General features: G+C 48.9%; 2 protein-coding genes across 3 annotated transcripts; one reads left to right on the top strand and one right to left on the bottom strand.

Moving 5' to 3' along the window:
* The first annotated feature begins 437 nt into the window (after positions 1-437).
* On the top strand, positions 438-21532 carry LOC108156955 (protein serrate). 2 transcript variants are annotated; one of them, XM_017288732.2, is made up of 15 exons: positions 438-755; positions 2779-3526; positions 7289-7406; positions 8047-8234; positions 12059-12113; positions 12459-12774; positions 14605-14738; positions 14896-15071; positions 15185-15425; positions 16520-17263; positions 17440-17643; positions 17715-17810; positions 18897-19268; positions 19336-19943; positions 20007-21532. In XM_017288732.2, exons 2-15 carry the CDS (start codon positions 3245-3247, stop codon positions 20757-20759), a joined length of 4287 nt encoding a protein of 1428 aa, XP_017144221.1. In that variant the 5' UTR covers positions 438-755; positions 2779-3244; the 3' UTR covers positions 20760-21532. The 2 variants fall into 2 exon arrangements, with proteins under 2 accessions (XP_017144221.1, XP_017144220.1); XM_017288731.2 differs by having other exon boundaries at positions 15182-15425.
* Positions 21533-26054: 4522 nt separating this feature from the next.
* Positions 26055-27213, bottom strand: LOC108157571 (DNA repair protein RAD51 homolog 3). Its single transcript, XM_017289692.2, has 5 exons — positions 26988-27213; positions 26816-26922; positions 26596-26753; positions 26405-26533; positions 26055-26337 (listed from the first exon to the last, which is right to left on the bottom strand). The coding sequence occupies exons 1-5, from the start codon at positions 27182-27184 to the stop codon at positions 26161-26163; spliced, it is 768 nt and encodes a 255-aa protein (XP_017145181.1). The 5' UTR covers positions 27185-27213; the 3' UTR covers positions 26055-26160.
* Positions 27214-27236: the final 23 nt, after the last annotated feature.

Genomic DNA, 27236 nt, shown 5'->3' with positions numbered 1-27236 from the left:
AAACATAATTAAGTTGGAATCGTAAAAACCACAAGGGAATAAAGATCGCCTCGGGCTCCACCGGCCACGCATGCGTGCAGCCGAAGACGAAGACGACGGAAGCTTCGGTTTCGAGAGCAGTAGTCGGAGACGCAGACGCAGGCGCAGGCGCAACGGCAGCCGTACAGCGGCTCGTACTCGTAACTCCATTAACAAGTCAGGAGCCCGGGGCTCTATGGCTGGACAACCAATCAGCGCCTGCCTAAAGAGCACACATTAAAGAGCAAACCGGTTCACCCAGAAGAGAACGACGTGTGTGCCCCGAGAGAGAGAGAGAGAGATAGGGAGAGGAGAGAGAGTGTCCCCGAAGAGGGAGACTCCAGAGAGACTCCGGCACTGAATCAAGCGCTGACAAAGCCATAGAGCGGATCGGAGCACGATTGTGCCCCTGCGGCAATCAGTCGCGACTCGAACCCTGAAGCGCACGCAAGCAGCGAAAAGCAAGCAGCGGAAGCTAGAGATACTATACCCATACGATTCCGTTTGTGCTTTGGATGGTACCACCAGTGCTACCACCATCTGCAGCTGGCCAACGCTCTCTTAAGCCACCACTGCTCTGTAGTGCTCTCGCGTGATTTGCTCCGCCCCCCGGTGGATGTGGATTGAGGCTGCCTGCTCGAGGGCTGAAAATGCCGCAGGATTCGGTTAACGATTCGTGGCGACGCGTTTAGTCGAGCGCCGTGCTTCAAGCGGTGATGAGTCCACATTCTGCAACGGTAAATCTCAACGAAAATTGGATTATTGTGATCTGTGAACTGTGAACTGTGATCTCTCCTCTTCCACCCCTCTGTCCCAACAATTGTGAAAGTGTTAAGTGTGCTACAATCCCCCCACGCCCCCCTCATTAAATTGCTGGCTGATTACAACAAATGACGGCAAAAGCAGCCAAAGAAGAGTAATCGAAAAGAGCAAATGGAAAAGATTATCATTAACAACCAACAATCAATCGACATCTTTCACATTTCTCCGTGCCTATGTTTGTGATTATTTTTTCAAGATTGAGAGCTGGTGTGTTGTGTGAGAAAAGCAAGCGGAAATAATTCTCAATTAAATACAACATTAAATACAATATATATCAAAATACAATGCCATCACAAAATAGTGCGGAAAGAAAGAAGAAAGAAATCAGAGAGTGAGAGAGAGAGAGAATGAGATATATAAAAGTAAAAGTGCAAACAATGTGCGGTGGCCCCACTGTCGTCCGCCGAGTGTCCCAGTGTCCCCACTGTGCGGTCCATTGATAAGGCGGGCACACACTCACACACACACACACACACACACACACACGTACATTCGATTGCCATAGGAACAGTCGCAACGAAATGGAATTGAAACGTGCCAAGTGAAAGAAAGAAATGAAAAAGAGAACACCAGACCAGAACAGCAGATAATACAAATAATAATAATACAAGCCAGTGATAGAGGGACTCCAAGTGGGGGTGGTGTGCCGCTGTGGCTGTGGGGCATGGGAAAAGCCAGAGATCGAGAGCAAGAGAGCGAGCATTTACCATATGGCATGATTCCGTCGTTATGCGGATCGTTTCATTCAAGAGTCCGCCCTGCCTTTAGAATTCTTTGATAACTACGGGGATTTATCCGAGAACTGGTCTCTCGAATATACCAGAAAATAAAGAGTACCCTGGAAGAAGATAATATACGAGGACAAAAAACAGAAATAGATATTGAAATACTTTAATTTAGAGTCTAAAAAGTCTGAAATTGTAGAAATATTATTAAAGTCAAGATGAATAATATTCACTACCCAAATTATTATCTCCCAAATCAAGAGCATTAGTTTCTGATAAGTATTCCATATTCCACAGAGGAGATAGAGCATCCATTAGTTCCCCATCTGCATCCCAGTTGGATGCACTCATTCATCATTCCGCAAATTGCTAAAACAGTGTGCACCCTTTCGGTGAAAGTTCAGGGAGGGGGGCGGGTAGCAAAGAGAGTAGAGTGCTCCATGGAGCAGCATCCATCCACTTGCAAAAGCCACTTCCGGTCATGCCTTACAGCAGCAGCCACAACCGCAGCGGCAGTGGCAGCATCTGAGTTTCGATTCAAAGTCAACGACTTCCGCTCCGTGGCGGGGATGGGGCTGTGCGAGGAGAAGGCCTCAAGCAAATTACTTAATTAAATGGGCAATTAACACCCGGCCATCATCCGCCAGAGGGTCCCGAGGATTCATGGGGCGCCTCAGGGGAGGCAAAGCAACCAAAAGGCTGCCCCAAGGAGAGTGAAGAATGAGTAATGTGGGCAAGAGTGAAAATATCTGTAAATTAATATGCGCACAAGATGCAAATTGTTTTGTGGCCAAAGACACGGCTCCATTCCACCAGCAAAGGCAAATGCAGAGGAAGAGGCAGAGGCCGAAGAGGCAGCAACAGCAACGGCAACAGCCATCGCCAGAGGCAGCCAGCAACAGGCAGTGCAACAGCAGCAACAACAGCGTTAAATTAACATAAATTGAATTGCATTTGCATTTGCTGCACGTTGCTGCCGCTTTTTGCGGCTTGCCCTGGCAAAAGTAAATGTTGCTGCGGTTGCAGCCGGCTTCAGATGGCGGTGCCACTTGTTGCTGCCGATTTGCGGTTGCAACAGCAGCAACAACAGCAAACTGCGTGTCAATTAGCGTTGATGATGCATGCGTCAAATGCATTGAAATAGATTTGCACCACCAGCAGCACTTGGCAGCCCGTTTCAATTCCATTTTGTTCAACAATTATTTTGTTACAGCAACATCCAAGCCACAACAACAACAACAGCAATAAAACATCGCCTATCAAGTGGGAAGTTTATGCAAAACAAATGAAAATATACTAAACGAAAACCCATACAAACGATGTACGAGTACGAGTACATATAAATAATAATAAAAAATAATTTGTGATAACAACATTAACAAAACAAAACAAAACACACCCAACGGCGGAAAAAAAGTGAAGAAAATGATACAAAATACTCGGAATCCATTGCCTCCACAAACAGCGGCGAAAACAAATTGAAATTTCTGTGCACAAATTGAAAATTAGACAAGAGCAAAGAAACCAACCAACAGCAATAGCAACAAAAAAATCTCCATATATGGGCTAATTAAAGAACCAACTCCGATTTACATTCTTTGTGCAAACAGTCCCCTCCCCCATCGAGATTGTCGAGAAATCGGTCCAAACCAGCATCACGCTCGCGAACCGCCCACAGAATGTACACAATGTTTAGGAAACATTTTCGGCGAAAATCAACAGAATCGCAGCCATCATCATCTGCCACATCATTGGCAGAAGAATCAGCAGCAGCATCATCCACAGACAGCCTGAGAATGTCGACGACAACAACAACAACAACAACGACGCAGAGACAGAGGCAGAGACAGAGGCCCAGGCAAAGGGAATTCTCGGCTCTGCCATCGACCATCAGCGATTGTCGATCATTAAAGTCTGCCTGCAACTTAATTGCTTTAATTTTAATATTGTTAGTCCATAAGGTAAGCCAAAACAAACCCCAGAAAAACAGAGCAAACAATTCGAAAAGCTATAAGCCTTAAAGCGAAATATATGCGGGTGTTCGAAAGCAAAGTTGATTCAACTTTTTGGTGAATTCCAAAATGGCCAAAGGCCCACAGCGCCGGAATTATGATGGGGGACGTAAATAATGATGATTTGGTTTAATACCAATTCAGTGATTTATCAATTTTGAATGCAGACGGGTTTCAGTGTTTAATAGGGATCGCTTTTTTATAGAGGCAAGGCTTGCAGATTGCCAAGGGGCTGGCGGTGATAAAATAGTACTAGAATATTGTGCAAAATATCTAAAAGGATAGGAAAGGAATAGATCCGTTTTTAAACAACATAAAAGTCAACTTATGAATTTATTCTGCATTTATTTTACTCAAAAATATGCAATATACGATATAATAAAATGAATTTTCCCACAAACACTGAATTGATCTTTCCCATGGCAGCTGTGCATAATACTGTGTAATTTATAGTCCGATTCTAATCAAATTTATTCCTGATTGCCTTGGAACTTTAAAAGTTCCACATTCTGAAAGATTTCATCACAAAATTAGACTTAAACAATAAAGACATTTCCCCACTTTAAACAAATAAGAAATGACTAAGAATTCCGAGGACCCTTTTTGAAACCGATCCAGCCGATTAGTGGGACGAGCTATCTTTCAAAACCATCTTTCCGTGATGGTTCCCACACCAGGTTGACCGTCCGCGACGGTAGTCCGGGGGCATAGCTTGGAGTATTTGGGGTGTAGCCGCCATAAAGTGTTACACAAAGTGCCTAAACATGTATTGAGATGCCAACAGAGAGGCCCCAAGCCCAACGGCCCGAGCGGCAATTAAACAGGCAAAGAGGCGCAGAGGCGCAGAGGCACAGAGAGGTATATAGCAACGATATGCGATAGAGAGGCCAACGGCAGCCAGCGAACGGTTCAAAAATACATAAAAATTAATCGCTGTTGCAGGGGGCACGAGGAGAGCTGGGCAGGCAACGGAGGAAGACGGACACACCATAAACACAAACAACAATTTGATTAATACGCAGGCGATCGCGAGAACCAGCCCAAGAGTCGGACATTAGAATCCAAGAAGAGAGAGATCTCCCATCAGAGCCAGACTCAATAGCAAGGCATGGGTATCCATGGGTATGGGTATGGGTATCGGGCATGCAAGACTTTGGGGCAATCAAATTGATTACACACATTTATCTGCCGCCAGAGCAGAGCAGGCCAGGAGCAGGCTGAATCTGGGGGGGATTGAGTGCATTGATTTAGGGTAAGCGAGGCGATAAAAGTCGCCGGCAGCGTCGTCCGTCCGTCCGTCCGTCCCTCCGACAAATGAGAAATGGATGCCTAAATGGTCGGCGGACAGAGGCGGACTGCGGACTGCGGACCGTGGACTACCGCTGCAACTATTTAGTTGTTAATGAAGTAAATAAAAGTTAAATAAGTATTTTGTAGCGGCGATTAATGGTTCACTTCCAAGGAAATGCTTTAAAGTTGCCTTCAGCTACTCGTAAAGATCCACTCTGATCAGCCCACGTCAAGTCGAATTAGCCCAGTTTTTATTTTTTTTTTGGTAGGAGCTTCGCCAGAGGATCTCTCTCATTTGAGCTGACATTTATTGATCATAAGCTGCGTATTAAACGAACTGAGCGGCAGATCCCAAAAGATGCGAAATCAGAAATGTGAAAAATAACCAAAAGCCCCCTGCCTCTGCCCCTGCCTCTGCCCCTGCCCCCGACACATTCGAAAGGCAGTCGTCTCGAGGCAAATGAGTTGGCAAAATGAGCTCCCACGATGCTGGATGCTGGTCCCCGTGGATACATCGATTCGATCGCATTTATGGCCAACAAAACGTTCCGTTTCTTGGGCAACTGCAGGTTTAATTAAAATTTCATTTAATTTCACATCAATTTCGTCTGGCGGCTTCATTAAGCGACCTGTTTACATGTGGCGCCGCATCACTAATTCCTTTAGCATTTTCGGGGGCCATGGAGGGGCTTTATCTAATCGAATTGATTACGTCAAAAGTTTGTCTCGAATATTAGCGGATGCATCCAGGGCCCAGAGCCCAGAGCCCAAGAGGCAGAAGCAGCTGCACTTGCCTCATGAATGAAGAGTTCCCAAAAGAAATGTGATAAATAAATAGTAAGCAGGCCTGAAACCGGTTCACCGGCCAACAGATCTCTCGATCAAGAATCCAATCAGCCCCAGAGTCGGAGTCTTGGCCAAACAAAAGGAAATCTCACATGAAAACGCTAAAAGAAACCAAAGAACAGGCAGAGCAGAGGTAGAGGTAGTGCAGGAGGGTTTAGAGGAGCAACCAGTTGCATTTGATTGATCTATGGCATGATCAACAATGCATGCGGCTGGCCGGCCACATCAACTTCGAGATGGAGCCTCAAGATGGAGCTGGGAGCCGAGAGCTGGAAGAAGTTTTGGTTTTTTTTTGTTGTTGTTGAGGCACAAGGTGCACAGGTGCAGGTGCAGGCTACGGCTCAGCTACGACTATGGCAACGGCGACGACTTTGGCTCGAACTAAACTGGCTAATGCCGTTAGCCGGGCCGGCCGCATGGCTAAATTGCAATTTATTTCTAATAAACTTATCAACACTGCCAGCTACCAAAGCCAATGACAATAAATTTACTGAAATATGAAACCATAAAAGCCAGAAGTCCAGGCCTAAAAGTTTTCATTAGCATATTTTTCACGAAGCAGAAGCAGAGGCCTCTCGGTAGAGGCCTTAAAAATACAAAGTTGATGTTCGGAGGAGGACGCAGCTTCCAGATTCAGATGCAGCAGCTTCCACTTGGCCAGTTCCTAGGAGTTCTTGGCGGCTAAATTATGATAAGCGATTTGCCTGAGAATAGTTAAACTTTATGCACCATTTATCAGAAGCGTCTTGGAGCCCGTGCGAGTGCCGCGGCGATCTAATGTGTTATTAATTTTATGGCAAATGCTCGTATCGATAGGCTTTTGATTTGTGGCCAGAGCACCACAATTTCCACTGCAATATTCAGGTCCTCTCTCTGCCAACCGGCTTCCTCCCCTCCCGTTGCCTCTGCTGACGGCAGACAAAGGCATTCTAAATTATACAAACTGTTGGATATCTCGTTTGATTAAGTGAGCCGAAATGCTGGATTGGTCCACACTCCACTCCACTCCACTCCAGTCTTCAGTACAGTTAAGCGGGGCTTTTGTGTTTGGAAAATATTTCTCATTATTTTCGTGTTTCATTTGCTGCTAGATTTATCAAAACGCTCCTTTCATTTGCCTAACCAAAAACTCCAATGTCTATTTCTGATTTTCACCTCTTGTACGCGAGTAGTATTCCCCCCATCCACCATGCCATACCATTTTTTGTGTTTTTAATTAAAACCTCTACCGCGGAACCCAATCAGAGCGCCCTAGGTGGCTTATTAGCTTTTTAGAGCCCCAGCCCCGGCAAAAGAGCTGGCAGATCCGATACGATCCGATCAGATCCATAAAGTGTTGAGCATATTATTCGATTTACAGAGTTGGTGTTGGAGTTTGGGGGGGAGGAAATCCAGCTGGGAATGCCTCTGGGATTCACCTATTTTAGGCCATGATTGATTCGAACGATTTGGGGATTGGATTTGTTCGCTTGTTTCCGAGCCCGAACCCCAACCCGATGATTTACCAGCGATTCGATAATCTTGTTTCCCTTCTGTGACCATTCGATAATCATGTTTCTTCTCTCTGTCTTACAGATATCCGCAGCTGGTAACTTTGAGCTGGAAATATTAGAAATCTCAAATACCAACAGCCATCTGCTGAGCGGCTACTGCTGCGGCATGCCCCCAGAACTGAGGGCCACCAAAACGACGGGTAAGTTTGAGATCTCAATAAAAGAAATTCTTTAACTGAAAGTATATTTTGTCTTAATTATTAAAGATTAAAGAGCTTTTACTTTCTCCGAAAATTGCTTACAAGATGTTGATGGCTTTCTGTGGAATTTTCAATGCATTTCCTTTACCAACTTTATGGATTTATCCTGCCTTAACTTTACTTAAATATCACATAACAAAATTGCACAACATCTAGAAGAATTCACTTGGGTTTTGTTGAGGTTTCCTCTCCATATTCTGTATTCTTTATTACCTCTTCTCTAGCCCCTTACTCTTTAGAGATCTTAAAATATAGATCAAATTTTTGCTAAAACATCGCACAGAAAGTAAAACCAGAACAGTTCTATATTCTATACGAGTATTACTTCATTCCTTAAATGCTATCTTCATTCTAATACATGGAGTATAATGCTTATCTGTCCCAAAAAAAAGAGGCGGTCAAGGTCTTTTGCCTCGCTTCTATCAGAATTTGCATTCTTTTGTTTCATATTTTTTTGTTTTTAATTCAGAGTAATTATGCAATCTCCGACAACGAACTTTGTACATACATCTACACGACTCTATATAGTACTTACGACGAGCATATGATAAAGCATGAACCAATGTTCTTCCTCTTGCAGGCTGCTCACCATGCACAACGGCATTCCGGCTGTGCCTGAAGGAGTACCAGACCACGGAGCAGGGTGCCAGCATATCGACGGGCTGCTCGTTTGGCAACTCCACCACCAAGATACTGGGCGGCTCCAGCTTTGTGCTCAGCGATCCGGGTGTGGGAGCCATTGTGTTACCCTTTACATTTCGATGGACGGTAAGTTTGGTCTAGTCTATTACTTATCCTCCGCTTCGTTTCGGTTCGCTTCGTTATCCCCTCTCTGCCACTCGTGCTCTCTAACCAAATGCAAACGCACGCTTTTGGCACGAGCTATTTCGAGCTCTCATTTTCGCTGTGGGTCTAGTTAGAGGGGTACCGTCTCGGGTCTCGGGTCTCGGTTCCGCCTGGAGAGCACCAGAGCGGAGCGAAGCGATAAGCCCGAGCCGGCAGCAGAAATGTGAATGAGCTGCCAGCCCGTGCCGCGACTTGCAGTGATAAGAATATCCACACATTCGAGGGATATATCATCTATCAAGGAGGGGGTGTTCAGAATTTCTCTCTCTCTTTTTTTTGGGACACTTCCTGTGGCCAAAAATTCCAAGCTTTTGAGCTATAATCTGGCGTGAAAATCGGCTTAATTCTGTTGACCATTCGAGAGCATCTTTTTATGCCATTTTATTCATCTTCAGCACCATATAGCCCTTCTGCTGTATAGATTCTCCAGTCGGTAGCCGAAAAAAAGCAATTAAAAATTGTGTTTCATGTTTTATATTTTTCCCTCACTTCTTGGCCGGCTCCTAAGCGGCTTTCGGTTAATTAAGTGAGCATAATGCGGGCTTATGACTGCCAAAATGGTAAGAAATAAAGCGAACAAGAACTGTGAAAATACCAACACAGCATACAGCATACAGAATACAGAATAAACGTGGCCCAAGCGATCTGTGCTCCGTTCTGTTCTGTTCTGTGTGTGTGGGGGACATTAACTCGGTTAAGGTAAAAAATGTAACCTGACTGGGGTGGCTTGTAGTCGCGGAATTGAATTAAAGTTTTGTTCGAGTATCTGGCTATTCTGCTGTGTTCTTGCGGAGCTAACTTGGCTAACAATTACACGCCTTGGCCCGGCCCAAAACTAATGCCAAAGGCAGTTGAATGCGCAGCCGCAGTCGCTGTTGACGCTAACGTTGGCATGCGCATGCGCCGTCGTTTACATTAGGCAGGTCTCCCTGTGGTGTTGGTGGAGAGGAGGAGACGCGGAGACGCGGAGGTGGTGTTGAGTCAGTCGCTGTGGAACGGGCATGCGTCAGAGTCTTGGGTCTTGGTCTGGGTCTTCGTCTTGGGTTTGGGGCTTGGGTCTCTGCCTTGTTGCTGGTTCTGTGCCCCTGCCACCGCCATCGAGCCCCCGACTGTGCCCCTGTGCCGCGCGAGTCGTGGCCTGAAGTGCGGACAACCTGTTTCGTGGGAACATTACCTTGTCGCGCTTGTCGCTCGGCCGATGGCGATGGCGATACGTTACGCTTCGCTTTGGTTTCGCTTTAATCTTTTGCTTTTCCTTTTGCCCAGCACCAGCACTGAGCGCTCAAATGCTCCACACATGTGCTGGACCCATGGACTCCATCGACTCCGACTTCGACTGGGTGCCGAAACGAAACCTGGCAAATGTTTGCCCTGGCTGGTGGCAAATTCTGCATACTACGGTACTGGGGCTGGGACTGGGACTGGGGCCTACAGACAGACTGACAGACAGTCAGACGATCAGGGGGGGGGAGAGGGCGAGGGCACCCTCAAGAAGCCTTTCACAAACTCATGAAAAATCTTCAAAAAATCACCTGAAGAAAACAGAGTCTGTCTCTCTTTTCGGAGCTGCCGAACTGGGGACCAACAATTGTCCCACTTTTTATTGAATGACTTCTTTTTTTCGACTGATGATTGAGTGAATGGCATGTTAAAACTTATAAACATGACTTAGGAAATACTTGAAGCTGAAGTTGGTTCCCTCGAGCAGCGACTATATACAATACTTGTAGTGGTAGAGGTACATACATCATAACATCATAACATCATCAAGCCTTCAATGTAACTGTCAAACACCAGAGATCTTGTGTAGGGCCTGCTCCTCGGCTCCTCGGCTCTCCGCTCCATTGAAACATTGGAACTGCTGTGGAGGCCAAACAGAAAAATCCACAACAAATGAGTTTCACTTGACAATATTTTCCAACTGGCTTTTTCGAGGCTTTTTGGAGTGCGCGTGCGCAACCATTGAGCATTCTCGAGTGGAATTTGTGGTGCCTCTTTTGGGATGGGACTTGTTCCACTTTTTTACCCTCTCAAGAGATCAATATGAATGACTGCCCAAATAAAACTGAGTTTCGCTTCCAATACATTTTGCAGCCCCCACAAATGCTACGAATACGAGGCTTTTGTTTCTCTACTCAAAAGTGCTTTCGTTTTGGACCTGAGACAAGGTTCTTGACATTGTGTTAACAGTTCAGTGGCCAATCCGGAGAGACTTGAGGATTGTCTCGATAATTGCTACTTGATTTTTGGGCAAAATAAAGGGTTCCATTTTCCATATTAACTATTGTTGCTCTCCATTAATCCCAGGCATCTGTCCATTGGCTCGTGTTTGGCTCTCGTTTTGATGAAATCTAAAACCAAATTCAACGCCATTTTCAATTGATAAACTTCCTGCTGGCCTGCTAGATTTTAGCTCGAGCCACCGGAACAGACCCACAAAATGACAGCAAATACTCGCATGACAATGATATGTCGACGTATCCGACGGTGGGGAAATTGAATTGAAATTTGAGACGATCCCCTCTCTCGGTGGGGCAGTGTCATCAATTGCGGACGGATGGCTGGATGGATGGATGGATTTGCAAACTGTGTCAAGTTGTTCTGGCTGTTGCAATTAGCCAATGTCTGCCTGGGACTGATTTAGTGTCGCGTCGCCAGGGCAATTACATGGGAACAGATCTCTGCCCTCCTCCAGTTGCAGTCTCCGTCTCTCCATGGCCGCCTCCCACTGCTAAATGAGCATTTCCTGGCATCCAGCGGCGGCATCCCAGACAACGTCGTCGTTTAATTGCTTTTTGCCCAGCGCGAAATCTTCAACGGCTGCTCCAAGTCCAAGCAATTACAACAAACGGCGAATCTTCAATTTTTATAGGGCCCATGCAAAGGAGGAGCAACCTTCTACGACTACGACAACAAAACAAATCTAAACTGGAAAGGCAGGACACCATTCAGGGTCGAAGCTTAGATACTCTTAAAGATTAGTTGATAAAACTTTGATCAAATGAAGCTATAGCTATAGCAAACAGATTTTGGTGCTCTATAGATCAGTCCTATAGCGGTTCTTTTTGGAAGCAGCTTTTGATAGAATTTTCTATAGAAACAGACAGTTTTTCGAATGATCATTTAACAACAGATCTTGGATCTATATACTCTTTAAAGAGGCAGAAAAAAAAGCAGGAACGTTGATCAATAATACTCATATACCCGCAGCAGTTCATGGGTTCAACGATGCCACCTTTCTCTGCTCAAAATCCTAATATCCCCCCATTAAGGGTATCAAAATAAAATGGAATTTTTTGTTGTATTTTCGTTTTGGCCAATTGCAATGCCATGGACATCGACATGGACACGGCCAGGCGATCTTGCTGTTTAGAAAGTCCAGTCCGCCTTGGACTAGGTCTTGGAGTGGAGGAGCCCCCACCGTGGCTGGCTTTGTCTTCTCTCCTGCGTGAAATTAAAGTATTTTTTGCTTGGATCTTTTTTTCGTTTTTGTATCTGTTTGTTTGTCCGTTGTCTGATCGCTTTGTTTGTGTCTGTTTGTTTGTTTGCTGGTTGAGGAGGCGCTGTCTTCATTTGCATGGGGCATGGGGCAAGGGGTTGGGGCAGCAGTCAGCGGAAAGCGACTTGAGATTAAACTGTCCATTAGCGTCAACGCAAAGTCAAACTTGAAAACCCCAAACTAAAGTTGCATTTTCCCCACTCATTTCGTTATTTTTTTCTGCTTTTTTCTCTCTGTTCAATTACAGAAGTCGTTTACGCTGATACTGCAGGCGTTGGATATGTACAACACATCCTATCCAGGTAAGTGCGGTGGCAATTGTGGGCTTGTGCGCTTGTCGACGAGGCAGGCCTCGTACCCGGCGGGCATTTGGCTTAATTAGCCAAATGGAGGAGCCAGCGACGACGCCAGTTAGCCGCAGACTGAAAATGGTGCCAACAACTAACTAAATTCTCTGTATTCCATTCTCCACTCTATGGCCAACTCCTCCGCTTTGGAACGCCAACGTTGATGCCACCAACAACGACGACAACTCCGAATCCCAATCCGACGACGACGACAACAACCAATTGTCATGCATCCAATCCAATCCTATGCCATCCTATACCATCCGACAAAAAAAAAACACACACACACAAAAAATGCAGATGCGGAGAGGTTAATTGAAGAAACATCATACTCGGGCGTGATACTGCCGTCGCCGGAGTGGAAGACACTGGACCACATCGGCCGTAATGCTCGGATCACCTACCGCGTCCGGGTGCAATGCGCCGTTACCTACTACAACACGACCTGCACGACCTTCTGTCGTCCGCGCGACGATCAGTTCGGTCACTATGCCTGCGGCTCAGAGGGTCAGAAGCTCTGCCTCAATGGCTGGCAGGGCGTCAACTGTGAGGAGGCCATCTGCAAGACCGGCTGTGATCCCGTCCATGGCAAGTGTGATCGACCCGGCGAATGCGAGTAAGTGGTCAAGTTTTCTACATTGTAATTATGCCACACACTCCGCTCTCCACTCTCCGCTCTCCACTCTCCACTTGAACCCCCATTTAACGATGTGATTATGACACTTTTTGCATCTGGCCAACAACTTTGGGGTCGCTTAATGGCCCTGGCACCGCAGATGGGGCCGGGACGGATCGGGGATCGACACACTGTTATAATGGCCAGCCCCAAGAGAGCAGAGTGGTTTTCTTTTTATGCGATCAGAGTGGCAGCCAGAGAAATGGGTTCTATAGCTCCAGGAGGGGGGGGCCACTTGTTTTTTTGTGAGCCATCAACGGATGTGTGAAATAGCTGGCAGAGTTTCTCTCACATGAGATGAACGGATGCAAATGATCTACCAGACAGATCGAATGGGAGAGCAGTACAGTACCTGGATCTAATCGGGCTCCTAATCAATCGCCAGCTGAAGCGGATTCCGCATTCCTATTCCTATTCCCAGTCCGAATCCAATTCCTTATTAAATTGTTCTCACCCGGGAACTGCCCATCGGGAGATAACCCGAATAGCCTTGCGGCTAGTGTTAGTGCTATAAAGTTGTAACCAACTATATAATCTGCAATCAAGAGCCAGAGTCCCAGCTCTGGGGAGCAGTGCTCAAGTTCAGTCTAATCAAACGCCCGCACGATAGCCAATGCTGATCGTCTCCTTTGCCCGCCCCATGGAATGGTCATGCACAGACGGCTGCAACATGGAGCCACAGACACAGCCGCAGCCACATCCACATCCACAGGCGGCTGTGGCACGAAAAAACGTTTGTGTTCCTGCAGCAGGAGTGCTGTTGTTGTTGTTGTTGTTGTTGCCGTTGTTAATGTTCCAGCGTAACACAGAATACGTGAGCCAGCGGCCATGATTGCATTTCTTGGCTGGCATCATGATGCGCTCCTTGCGCCGCATCTCCCCTGGCCCTGGCATTGGTCCTGGCTCAAACTGCGGCTGTGTCTGTGTCTGTGCCGATTCTAAATAGCAATAATTAGTGTGGCCTAGAAACCATCAAAGAAAAGAGCCTGTCCAAAGCATCTGCTCGCAGAGATTTCCGCTCTCTGGCGGAACAATTATAAGCCAGAAGAAAAATTACTTTGCTGTTTGCACGTTGCTGGCCCATTTGCGAGCCAGGTCGAAAGAGAGCTTGCAATAGATTCGTTTACAGATAACAACAGGCTGCTGTTTTAATGAAATCATAAATTATGGACATCGAACAACGATGTCGACTGTCGACTGTCGGTTGGGCTGGGAGGCCGGGAGACTGGGAGTCTGAGGCCCATGCCTGGCGACTGTCCTATCGCCGGCAACGTCATGCCCGGAGCTTGTAGAGTTAGCACCTTGGTTGGCGGCTGGCGGCGATAACTGGATGGCCGGGCAATTTAACTTTGATCCCTCTGCACTTTGGCGTGTTGCGGCGATAAAATCTTGGGAGCTGAAGGAGCCGCACCAGGAACAGCAATTGTAGAAGTGGCAGCAGCCACTAGTCGGCCACTTTAGCATTTGATGCATCAAGGCCAAAGATCAAAGTGACCCAATTCGGTGGTGGTTTTGGCCAAATGCGTTCCCAGGCCAAATTGAAATGTCTGCGAAAAATGAATGATGGGGCGAATGTTTTCCCAAGATACGGATTGAACCTTTATGGATAACCCCCCCCCAGGAGACCAATCCCCTGCTTCCCTTCCAATTAGGCCAACCCATTAGGGTTCTCTACGCTCAATTAGTGCCCAACCCCAGCCCCAACTCATCATCAACGTTTTCCACATCTTCTTTTCCTTTTTGTGGCTCCTCCTTGGACGCTGATCACAGATGCCGACCCGGCTGGCGGGGCCCGTTGTGCAACGAGTGCATGGTCTATCCCGGCTGCAAGCATGGCTCCTGCAATGGCAGCGCCTGGAAGTGCGTCTGCGACACCAATTGGGGTGGCATACTGTGCGATCAAGGTAAGTGACCTCTCTCCAAGCAATTACCAGGCACATCTGGCCGATGCTGGCCGAAGCTGGCTGGGAATGGGAGGCATCAGCATCATCGATAATATCGGGGCTGTGGCCGGACAGCGTGGCCGAACATATTTCATAGTTTTCGCTCTGCTCTCGACAGATTTAAATTACTGCGGCACCCATGAACCCTGCAAGCATGGCGGCACCTGCGAGAACACCGCACCGGATCAGTATCGCTGCACATGTGCCGAGGGCCTCTCGGGCGAGCAGTGCGAGATTGTGGAGCATCCGTGTGCCACACAGCCCTGCCGCAATGGCGGCACATGTACGCTCAAGGTAAGCCCTCAATTTATAGACATTTTCGCAGTGCCATAAAATAATTTAATATCCCGCCGCCTGTCTATCCTCGCTCTCTCTCTCTCCCTCTCTCTCTCTACGAATACTAGCAGCCGATGAATGCAACACGACCGCCAGTGTATCGCATCATGCGTGGCATGAGCACTTCCATGGGCAAGCCGATAAGCCGTCGCAATTCAATACGGAGCCTGGCCAATCTGCGCCAGGAGTCGCAGAATGGCAGCAGCAACGGCGGTGCCCTCGGCTCCTCCCCAGGCCTGCCACTGACGCCTCTGGCCGCGGAGTTTACTTGCGGCTGTGCGGCCGGCTGGACGGGATCGACATGCGAAATAAGTGAGTTTTGATTTAATTTTATTCTGCAGCACGCGATTAGCCACAGCCACAGCAACAGCAAACAGCTCCAGCTCCAGCTGGTGCTCCTCTTGGCCAGCAGCAGTTGCCAAAGCTAGTTGCTGCTGCCACGGCTGCTGCTGCTGCTGCTGTTGCCGCTCGATCATGCAATTGAGCACACACGCATTTGACTGTAGCGAAATGAAATGAAATGAAATGAAACGTAGCACGCACAGGCGGTCAGTACTCGTATTGTTGTTGCCGCTTGTTGCCGTTTCTTTTATTAAGATTGCTGTTGCTGTTGCTGTTGTGGCACGGTGGCCCGCAAATTTGGTTCGATTCGGTTTTGCATTCCAATTGGAGCACGACGGAAACATTCACCAGAAACTATTTGCCAGCCAATGCAATGCAATAAGGCTGTAAGCTAATTGAGTTGCCGTTCCCAAAAGCGAAAGATTGCTAAGTAATTTACGGCCCTTTCAATTGTTATTGGTAGTAGGAGATGATCGTCGGCGAGCGTGTAATTTGTGGCACCCCCAATTGATTGAAGTCCTTTCCGTGGGAAGATCAGGAATATACCCCACCTTTTGTGGCCTTTTGCACTGGCCTAATTAAATTTTGTATTTCTTAAGCACTAATTAAAGTTTAAAGTTTACCTTAAATTCCCGACGAGATGGGGAATTCCTTGCTAATGGCATGCCAAGGGTCAGAACTTTTTTGGGGGCGCTTCTTATCAGTCCTACCACAAAACAAACAAATGAGTTGCGTGCAGCAGCAGCAGCAGCAGCAGCAGCTGAGCCAAGAATGAGAAGAAGGAAGCGTCCAGCCAAAGATTTCAGGGAACCGATAAGCCAGGCACGCAGACGCTGGTTACCAATACTTATAGGCCATACATATACTCGTAACAATCCGCACGTCAGTTCAATGACTCGGGCTTGAGCTTGGGCTTAAGTCGGGGCTCTGGCTCCGATCTGAACCACCTGCTCGATGGTGGGCACCGCAGCATCTTCAACAACAAAATCAACACATTTGCACTTCAGCTGGGGATGGCACTTAACCAATCTCTCTGTTTGCCTCTCTTTTTTCTCTGTTCCCAGATATCGACGAATGCGCCGGAGGTCCCTGCGAGCATGGTGGCACTTGCGTCGATCTAATCGGTGGCTTTCGCTGCGAATGCCCGCCCGAGTGGCGCGGCGATGTCTGCCAGGTGGACGTGAACGAATGCGAGGTTCCCCATGCGGCCCAGGCCGTCTCGGCCAACACACTGCTGACGACCACCATGGCCAGCGCCGCCATTGGGAGCAATCTGAGCAGCTCGGCTGCTCTGCTGGCGGCGCTGACCAGTGCGGTGGCCGCCTCGAATGCAGCCTCCACGATTGGGCCCTGCATCAATGCCCGCGAATGCATCAACGAGCCCGGCTCCTTTTCGTGCCAGTGCCTGGAGGGCTGGGGCGGTGCCACGTGTGCCGAGAACCTTGACGATTGCGTGGGCCAGTGCAAGAACGGTGCCAGCTGCATCGATCTGGTGAACGACTACCGGTGCGCCTGCGGCCCCGGCTACTCGGGACGCGACTGTGAGACGGACATCGACGAGTGTGCCACCTCGCCGTGCCGCAACGGCGGCGAGTGCGTGGACATGATTGGCAAATTCAACTGCATCTGTCCGCTGGGATACTCGGGCTCGCTCTGCGAGGAGGCCAAGGACCACTGCACGCCGTCGCCCTGCCTCCAAGGACGATGCCTGAACACGCCCGGCAGCTACTACTGCCACTGTCCGCCGGATCGCGCTGGCAAGCACTGCGAGCAGTTGCGTCCACTCTGCTCGCAGCCGCCCTGCAACGGTGAGTAGAACATAGACCTAAAGGAGGTCTTCCTCTTGGCCATGGGAACCGATTCTCGTCCCCATGAAGACGTCATTAAGCCCATCAATCCTGTCTTGGGCGCACTTTTTGCCGAGAAATTCCCTGATCCTAGCCGCAGCTCTACAATAATAAGCCTAATCATGTCTTCTCAACAGAGGGCTGCTTTGCCAATGTCAGCAGCATAGCGACAGGGACAGCAGCAGCGTCAGCGGCAGCGTCAGCGGGGACAACGACCACGACAACGACCATGACGACACCGAGCGGGCTGCCCTGCAGCGGTCATGGCAGCTGCGAGATGAGCGACGTGGGGACCTTCTGCAAATGTCATGTGGGCCACACCGGCACCTTCTGCGAGCACAGTGAGTAATCTACCCAGCGGCGGGAGAGACGGCGAAACGGCAGAAACAGCAAACTCATTAACTTTCTGCAGATCTCAACGAATGCTCGCCGAATCCTTGTCGAAATGGCGGAATTTGCCTTGACGGTGACGGCGACTTTACATGCGAGTGCATGTCGGGTTGGACAGGTGAGTCGAGTCGAGTCGAGTGGAGTTGAGTTGAGCTGCGTCTTCGTCTCAAGACGAGCAGCGAGGGGGTGCGCTTTAAGCGGCCGCCAAAGTGAACGTCAAAGCGTTGCAACAAGTGCAGGCCGCTGCCTGGAATGGGATGTGATGTGATGTGATGTGTTAGGCCTTCCTTCCTTCCATCCTTCCCATGCCGAAGAGTCGCATACCCTTGGGGGGGCAAAAGTTGAAATTGTGTGAACAAAATCAGAGGTGCAGATTATCGAAAGTAGTCCTGCCAGAAGCCAGTGAGAGTCGTTCTAAAAGTTGAAGTGTGGATGCTCTTGAATGGCCTCGAACATTAGCTGTCGATTGCCTGCCTTTCCAATGTTGAAACGTACTCTTTTTAGTTAGAGCATTAAAACCTGCTATAAGCCGACTGGCTGGCTGGCTGGCAGGCGCATTATCAACGCTTGGGGGGCTCTAAATGGGCGCGAGAGACGAGAGAGTCGGCCACGTTAAGAGCTCACTCACACACGGCCGCTGATCGAGTCGGTCGCATTTATTTGAACATTGAAAGTTGGCAGTCATTACGGCTTCAAATTGAAGCGAATGCGCGGCTGAGCTTCGGTTTAGAGCTGGTACGAGTACGAGAGCGCGTTAGTCGCAGTCGCAGTCGCTTGCGATTGTAGTATTTGCCACATGTGGCAGAGCCCCAGACCAGACCAGACCAGACCAGACCGGGCCAGCACCTATGGGGGGTAAAATGTAGCCAAAAGACAAAGGCAAAGGCAAAGCCAAGCCTCGGCAATGATTTATATTTGTTTTTAATTTGCGATTTGCATATTTCACGCGTTTCGCTTTTTTGTCACAGATACAGATATAGAAATTGAAAATAGATTCGGCTACAATTTAGATACAGATACAGATAGAGATAGAGACACAGGAGATATGGCCCCACATCGATCTATGTCAGCACACTTTTACTTTTCCAATTAGTTCAAGCCATGGCTTGGCTGGGTCATGGCAATCCTCTCTCCTCCTTTCCAACGCGAAAACAAAAATCCCACAGTTCGTTGCCTAAGTCTTTCGTTTCGTTTTCCCCTGCAGGCAAGCGCTGCTCGGAACGGGCCACCGGGTGCTATGCCGGGCAGTGCCAAAACGGAGGAACCTGCATGCCTGGGGCGCCGGACAAGGCCTTGCAGCCGCACTGCCGCTGTGCCCCCGGCTGGACGGGCCTGTTCTGCGCCGAGTCCATCGATCAGTGCCGCGGCCAGCCGTGCCACAACGGCGGAACCTGCGAGTCGGGAGCGGGCTGGTTTCGCTGCCTGTGCGCCCAGGGCTTCTCCGGACCCGACTGCCGCATCAACGTGAACGAGTGCTCGCCACAGCCCTGCCAGGGTGGGGCCACCTGCATCGACGGGATTGGCGGCTACAGCTGCATCTGTCCACCAGGTCGCCATGGACTGCGCTGTGAGATATGTAAGAGAGAGATCTTGGACCTATGCTGGCAGAATGATTTCTGTAATCTCGGTTTATTTTTCCATAGTGCTATCCGATCCAAAGTCTGCCTGTTTGAATGCCAGCAACACCATCTCCCCCTATGCGGCTCTCAATCAGAGCCAGAACTGGCTGGACACTGCTTTGTCCGGTCGCAGCGAAGACGATGAGCACTGCAATGCTTGCGTCTGCGAGAATGGAACCTCGCGCTGCACCAATCTCTGGTGCGGGCTGCCCAACTGCTACAAGCTGGATCCCCTCTCGAAGTCGTCGAATCTGTCGGGTGTCTGCAAGCAGCACGAGGTGTGTGTGCCGGCTTTGAGCGAGACCTGCCTATCGCCACCTTGCAACGTGCGCGGCGATTGCCGGGCCCTGGAGCCATCGAGGCGTGTCGCTCCCCCCAGTCTGCCGGCGAAGGCCAGCTGCTGGCCCAACCAGGCGCTGGTCAACGAGAACTGTGCACGACTCACCATCCTCCTCGACCTGGAGCGGGTGGGCAGGGGCGCCTCGGTGGAGGGCCTGTGCTCGCTGGTGCGTGTGCTGCTGGCAGCGCAGCTGGTCAAGCAGCCCCCCAGCGCCCGCAGCCAGGAGCCGGGTCTGCTCATGGTGCTGTGCGATCTCAAGAGCGGCTCCAATGACACCGTCGAACTGACAGTGGTAAGTGATAGTAGACACAGTCCCATTATTTCTAGGAGTACTACAATTTTCGATTCATTGCAGTCCTCCAGCAAACTGAATGATCCACAGCTGCCGGTGGCCGTGGCCCTGTTGGGGGAGCTGCTCAGCTCGCGACAGTTGAATGGCATCCAGCGTCGCAAGGAGCTGGAGCTGCAGCACGCCAAGCTGGCGGCTCTCACCTCCATTCTGGAGGTCAAACTGGAGACGGCTCGAGTGGCCGATGGATCGGGCCACAGCCTGCTCATTGGCGTGCTGTGTGGCGTCTTCATTGTCCTCGTGGGATTCTCCATATTCATAAGCCTGTACTGGAAGCAGCGCCTGGCCTATCGCAGCAGTTCGGGCATGAATCTGACCCCGTCCCTGGATGCCCTGCGCCACGAGGAGGAGAAGTCCAACAATCTGCAGAACGAGGAGAACCTGCGCCGGTATACGAATCCCATCAAGGGCAGCACCAGCTCCCTGAGGTCCACCACGGGCATGGAACTGAGCCTCAATCCCGCACCAGAGCTGGCAGCCACGGCGGCCAGCAGCTCGGCGCTGCATCGCTCGCAGCCGCTGTTTCCGCCCTGCGATTTCGAGCGAGAACTGGACTCCAGCACGGGGCTGAAGCAGGCGCACAAGCGCGGCTCCCAAATACTACTGCACAAGACACAGAACCTGGACATGAAGAAGAATACGGTGGGATCGCTGGACAGTCCGCGCAAGGACTTTGGCAAGCGATCGATCAACTGCAAGTCGCTGCCGCCGCCAGCCTGCGACGATGGCGTAGATGTCCTAACCACTGTGATGGTCTAGCGGGGCCGGCTCTGTGCCGTGATCTCACCAACCGCCCAGACCCCGCTAAAAAGTTCCAATTGCCAGAGCACGGGCGCGATTTCCAAGTGCATTAGTAGTGTAATTGCAATAGCAAATAAGTCCTAGGGGGTGCTCTGACAACTGATACGAGTATGAGGAGTGGAGTGTGGAGAGTGGATGATTTAACAAAGTTAGGTTCAAGAAGTGCTCCCACAGAGTTGTGTGTCCTTGCAGAGGCCCAATTAGTTAGTTAGTTAGTGTGCTAGTGTGTTAGTTAGTTAGTTAGTGCCGCTCTACGGTTAGTGTAATTCCGGAAAACTCTTCTCTTCGCTAAGCAACATCCTACACAGTGTGATATTTAGTGTAACCCAGACGCGCATTTACTATACATTCATTAAACATTAAAGCGATACCATGCTCGTAGTTCTGTACATAGTTCTCATGGGTGCGTCTACGATGGATGATAGATGGTTAGGCTAAGCTGTAAATACTGTAAATTAGCAGTTACCGTTATTGTATTTTGTCTATAGATATCCCTAGAGCGTAAGATCTAAGCCCAAGCCGCAACCATGTTAGACTTTAAAAGTTGTTTGCAATTGTACGCAATAATTATAGCATAAGGAATTACGGATAAGGCCTAAGATTCAGCAGATTTTGTATTGTATTATACGTCGTCGTGTGTATGTGTGTAGTAATATTTATTTATTATTTTAACATTGATCTAGCAGCAATAAAGCAATACCAATAAAGATAGTAAAACGATATAACAAAAAGTGGTAACATTTTCTATAACTGCAGTGAAAGTATGGATAATGGGAGCCAATCAATGCATTCCAGATCTTGAAAGAGAGCGAAGAACTTGTCCCCCTCTATCGATAGCATTTCCTGTCGATCAGAAATATGTATGTTCGTTTGCCTGGGATCGCATTTGAAATATGCGCTAATTGAATGTGAAAACCAAATGCAAGTTGGGTTGTTGGGAACTACAATGCCAGAGAGGAGACAGCCAGCGAGCCAGAAACCCCAGAAACACCAACGAAACAGATCAGAAAAAGGCCCAAAGCAGAGAAAGCGAAATCGGGAATTGGGAATCGAGCAATGCATTTTGCGTTGTTTGGTTTCTAATTAAAATACCAAAAAGAGCCGAGCCAGCCGACACACACCGAAAACCTAAGCTCAACGGATGATCAAGGTAAATGGAGGCATACAGACAGCAGCCAGCAACCAGCAGCCTTCAGCCTCCATCGGGGGTGTAGAAGGGCGGGAGGAGGGTCCTCCAACGTGCGTAAATTTCGTCAGCGGTAAACTTGGCTCAAACAAAACGAAATGGCCGCGTTGTGTGTTGTTAATGAAGCAGAAAATGCCAGGAATTTTCGCTTGATTGTGGCTGCCTGTGTCTGCCTCCCTGTCGCCTTTTCGCCTTCAGTCTAAAGATCCTCTGAGTGTTTTATTTAGTTATTGAACAGTGGTATCCTGGACCCTGGTCTGGGCTGGCCTGGGCTTGCTCTCGGTAGCCGGCCGCTCTTTTGGGATCCGCCGCTGCCTCCGCAAGGCGAAATTTTAGCGGAATTTTTGGCGCTTTTTTTTTAGTTCTTTTTTCTGCGCTCCGTTGATGTTTCGGTGGTTGCTGTCTTTTTTTTAATTAACGCGCTATACGTTTTCGACTTTGAAGGGCCACAGAGCGCTCATGATGGGCATATAACTCATTGGAATTATGGGGGAAAGAGCAAGAGCCGAAGAACAGGAGAAACCAGACAGGCGGCGATGTTGGCCAAGAAGAACCAGCCAGAACAGAACGTACATAAACTTTATCCGTCTATAATCTAAATATGTTTCTCTCTGTTGCTCTTTTCGTTGTTGTCGTGGCTGTTGCAACAATTTGCTGCAAATTGAAAGCCAATTACGTTGTTTGCAGCATGCCAAGGCAGGCAACATCGATGTGCCCAGGTCCAGGTCCAGGCTGAGGCCGAGGCCGAGGCAGAGACCGGTGCCAGGCCAAGCCATGCCATACCATACCACAGCCTGGCCACAGATCCACGGCAGACAGGCAAAATTGCGAGGCACACACAGCTCTTGTAGACGACATAAATATCAAATACAGGTCCATAAATTTGAAACCAATTAGCCAACTTAAATTGATAATAGTTGCTGTTACCGCCGCTGTAGCTGCTGCTGCTGTTGCTGCTTCTGCAGATGGGGATTCAGGGCATGGTCTGGTCTAGCATTTGCCTATTGGTCGCAGGAAGCTGTCGCCAGTGATGCTCTCCTCAACAAGATCGCTAATGGCAGTGCCATTCGATGACATACGTCGCTCGTGGTGAGCCGGCAATTTTCGTTACGTCCGACAATTGCTGGCCATATATGTATGGGCCACAAAACTGCAACTGCCATTGCAATTGAAACTGCAAGAGAGCGTCTCATATGTCTCATGTCGTGCCTGTCGTGTCGTTCTAATCACAATTGCTGCCTCCTCCACGGCCTGCGACTGCTGCTGCTGCTGCTGCGCCTTTTTATGGCGCTTTTATGCAAAACAACTTAATTTCAATCCCCAATCCGCTTGCAACAATGCGGCGCGTAAAATATGCACTCGCCGCGAGGCAGGCAGACAGGAGAAGGAGCAACAGCAACAGCAACAGCAACAGCAGCAGCAACGACAGGCGAAACGAAAGACTTTGGCAACAAACTCGTACAAATGTTTTGTCCATTTGCCTGTGTGTCGAGCTGTTATAGAAAATTATCTTAAACTGATTTGATATATATTCAAATAGGCGATGTGCGACACATGTTGCTGCTGTTACATGCAACATTTGCCGTATTTGTTGCACGCAGAAGCCAGAGGAGCCACAAGCAGCAGCAACAGTGTCGTTGCCAGGTAGCCAGGTCGTTGTTATTTGTATGAAATGCAATGGATAACATCGCTTACAGTAAACGTTTAGTTTGTGTTTTAATTAAAATATTTTCATTTCCCCCCCGCCGGGAGACGGCCGGTAGATTGCAGCTGAAAATAGCAGACACGTTGGGAGCGGACTGCCTGGCGACTGGATCAAGATCCAGGCACATCCGTGTCGTCGTGGCCGACAAGTGGCATTTATAAGCAGCATTATAAACTAATTTAGTTGGCCAATTGATTGGCTAATAGAGCTTCAGAAACGGTTGATAGAGAGTAAAAGGAAGAAGTGCCCTTCTTCTCTTTGATAGAATCTCAATTAAAATGAAAAATATGAACAGCATTAAGAGTTAATCCTCTGAGCAATTTAGTTGCCCCCCCACTAATTGATTAGCTCTGCGCGGTGGCACACGGGCACCTCCGACAAGAAACGCGTAACCCTAATAGCCAAAAACAATGAAAAACCCGTGTCTGAACTGCGGCAGAACCACGCTTTGTAAATGTCAGAGGCGACATTAATGTAGCACATTTATCTAATTAGACAAGCGTTGGCCCAGCCGTTCGGGGAGCTCCGCTTAATGTCTCATGCCAAATAAATTAATCAGCTAATTGATGAGCATAAATTACGTGTATGCAAATGAGCTGGGATCTTCGCTCGGGCCACTCCACTCGCTTATTGATGGCCAAACTGAATTAGATTGGCCAAATGAGCCGAGCAGAGATCTGGCAATTATGTCAATGGCGGATGGCCACCCACTGCGAAAGATTGGGCCACTCTCCACTCTCTAGCACTCTTTCTCCAATCGAAGTGCAGCGTACAACTCAATTAATAACAATTTCTGAGAACAATAAGGCAGGAGGCAGGAGGCAGCCAGGCAGTCAGGCAACCAGGCCAGGCAATCCTTTTTGGCCAACATTTGATTATCTCTTGGCGGCTCTGGGTCCGTTCGAAGACCCTGCCGCTATCGGGTGCTGCCATCGAGGCGGTCGGTCCGTCTGTCCGTCTGTCCGCCGGTCTGTTCGCAGTGTGGCGGAATTAGCCGACTCTCGCCTGAACTGAACTTTGGCGGCGGTGCACGAGGTCGTGGCCAAATTGCCAGGCCATGCACAGCGGAATGTTTGTTGGCTTTTTTCATTTTCTGTTTTGTTTGGGTTTTAATTGAAACCCGTACGAAATGGAAAATAGAAAATGGACTTTCAACTTGCCAGCCGCGCTGGCTGGTAAATTAGCCAACAGACTATTTCTAATTTCTGCGGCCCAGGTTGGGACCCAGGTCGGAGTCGGGGCCTGCCCTGCAGTGCATTGCAGAGCATTTGGAAATTTATGGCGGGCCAGGCGGTGTCGAAAATAGCGCCAGCGACAGGCGAGCGATGACGACCACGACGACGGGGACTACGACGATGCGAGGCTGATGTTGATGGCTTTTGCAAGTTTAAGTTACTTTCTAATAATGTAGCGAAGACAACAAACAGCGATGCGATGGCAAGATGTGGATGTGGATGTGGATGTGGCTGTAGGATGAGGATGAGGATGCATTGCACACGAAAGTCATAAGCGCAGCCGAGGCAATTAAGTTCGAGCGACAAGTTGCGCTGCTGGAAGCCGCCAGGAAACTCTTGCCCCAGCCTTACCGCAGCCGCAGCCGCAGCAACAGCAACCGCAACGGGCTGTTGGGAGGGTGTGCAGCTGTTACATGTTTATGGCTCGAAACGGATTGCACGTAATGGGATTTGCGCTGAGCGACAGCGATAGCCTGTGACTGCGACTGCAACTGCCTCAAATGCAGCCACTTCCCCCAGGTTCAGCATCGGGTTCGAGTTCGGGCTCTGGCTCTGGCTCGGGCTCGGCTTCCACGGCAGTTTCGACTCCAGCGCCTGGCTCAATAAAGCCGATCGCATTACCAATTAGGCGTGCACACTCGGCTAAACAGCCTCCTCCTTGTTGGCCAGTGGAAATTGAATTAGTTGTCGCTGCATATGCGTGACTTGCCTCGGCTCAGAGCCACACAGAGCCACAGGTCTGGTTCGGTTTGGTTCGGTCTCGTACGTACGTATGTGTAAACATTTTTTACACTTTGCCACATTCCTGCGTCGCGCGCATAAATCAGCCTGTGCTCGCCTGTCAATCTGCAACTGCAACGCCATTGATAGCATCGACGCCGTCGTAGCCGTTGTCGCCAGAGTGGCTTGGTGGTGCCTTTTAGCAAGTGTTCGGCACCTGGCTGGGTGTGCGCTAGTTGTGGCTTTGGCTATGTGGCCATGGTTTCTGTGCCAATGGGAATTATGGCAAGTGGCTGGGGATCCTGTTTAGCCATTTCCCATCACCATCTCTACACTCTCCAGTCATGCGAAAAATTGTAGCACCTGGGGACTGGGGGAAATTCATCTCTGACTGATTGAGAGTACAATTAAGCCTTGAACAACGTATGAAAATGCGCCAATCTATTATCCATTATCATTATCTATATCGTTAGTTGAAACTAAAAGTAAAACCACAATTTACCAGATGCCGGATCACCTCGAATCCTTGATTAATCTGCTAGTTTTCCACGACTTTCCCAGAAAGCACTGGCCGCTCCGTGAAAACCAGATGCGCTCGTTGATCAAGTGCGAATACATTTCCCCCAGGGCGGGCACGACATGGAATTGGTCGCCGATACACCGATGCGTCAGCACATTGGTGACGACCCACTGGCAGGAGACGTTCACAAAACTGGATTATTAAAGTCAAAGCAAACAGATCCGATGCCGGACTTACGGCCACTTCGTGTTCGCGCAGCAGTTGCCTCATACTTTCGACCAGCTCCAGGAGCAGCTCAAAGCGCTGGGCGCCATCGTCCAGCATGCGCAAGGAGAACGCTAGCGAATCGATCACAATCACTTTTATCTGCACAACCCAGGCGGGGATCTTGAGTAAACAATTCAGTGAACACGCATATATTAACATACATTTGGATGGGCAATCAGGTGACGGTATGAGCTCAGGACGGTGGCCATCAACTGGACTGCATTGGGACAGCTCACGTAGTGGACGTTTTGCAGCATTTTGGACGCCTGAAAGTCAGGTGCTCTCTGCTTATACTCCTTCTCCAGGTCTTTGGCCAGTTCTACGGAAAGACAGGGGATACATGAACACTGCGGTTAAGCATTTTATTTAAGAACAACACACCTTGCAATCTGTCGGGATGGAAATCCTGTCGGGTATCTATGAAAAGAGCAGCACCCTCCAGTCCGCCAGCGAATTTCGGTATTTGCACATTCAAGCATAACTGCAGGCTGCAAAAACAACAATCATACTTCATTCAACACAACAATAATCATAAAAAATAAAACTTAATTACCACATTTTTGTTTTGCCGGTACCGGAATTTCCAACCAATTCTGTAATTTGGCGCAACGAAATTCCTCCGCCCAAATGTCTGTCCAGACTTTTATGGCCCGTTTCTATCTTTTTTGATTGTCTTTCTCTTATTAATCTGTCTAAGCACGATTTATTAAATAAATTTATGTTATTCGACGACAAAAATGTACTTTCCATTGCCGCCAAAAATTAAACATATCAACAACAACAGCTGTTCGACACAGCTCTT

Source organism: Drosophila miranda, chromosome 2 (genome assembly GCF_003369915.1).
Source record: "Drosophila miranda strain MSH22 chromosome 2, D.miranda_PacBio2.1, whole genome shotgun sequence".
NCBI lineage: Eukaryota > Metazoa > Arthropoda > Insecta > Diptera > Drosophilidae > Drosophila > Drosophila miranda.
Note: the sequence above shows the minus strand (reverse complement) of the source record. Positions and strands in the feature narration are given on the sequence as shown.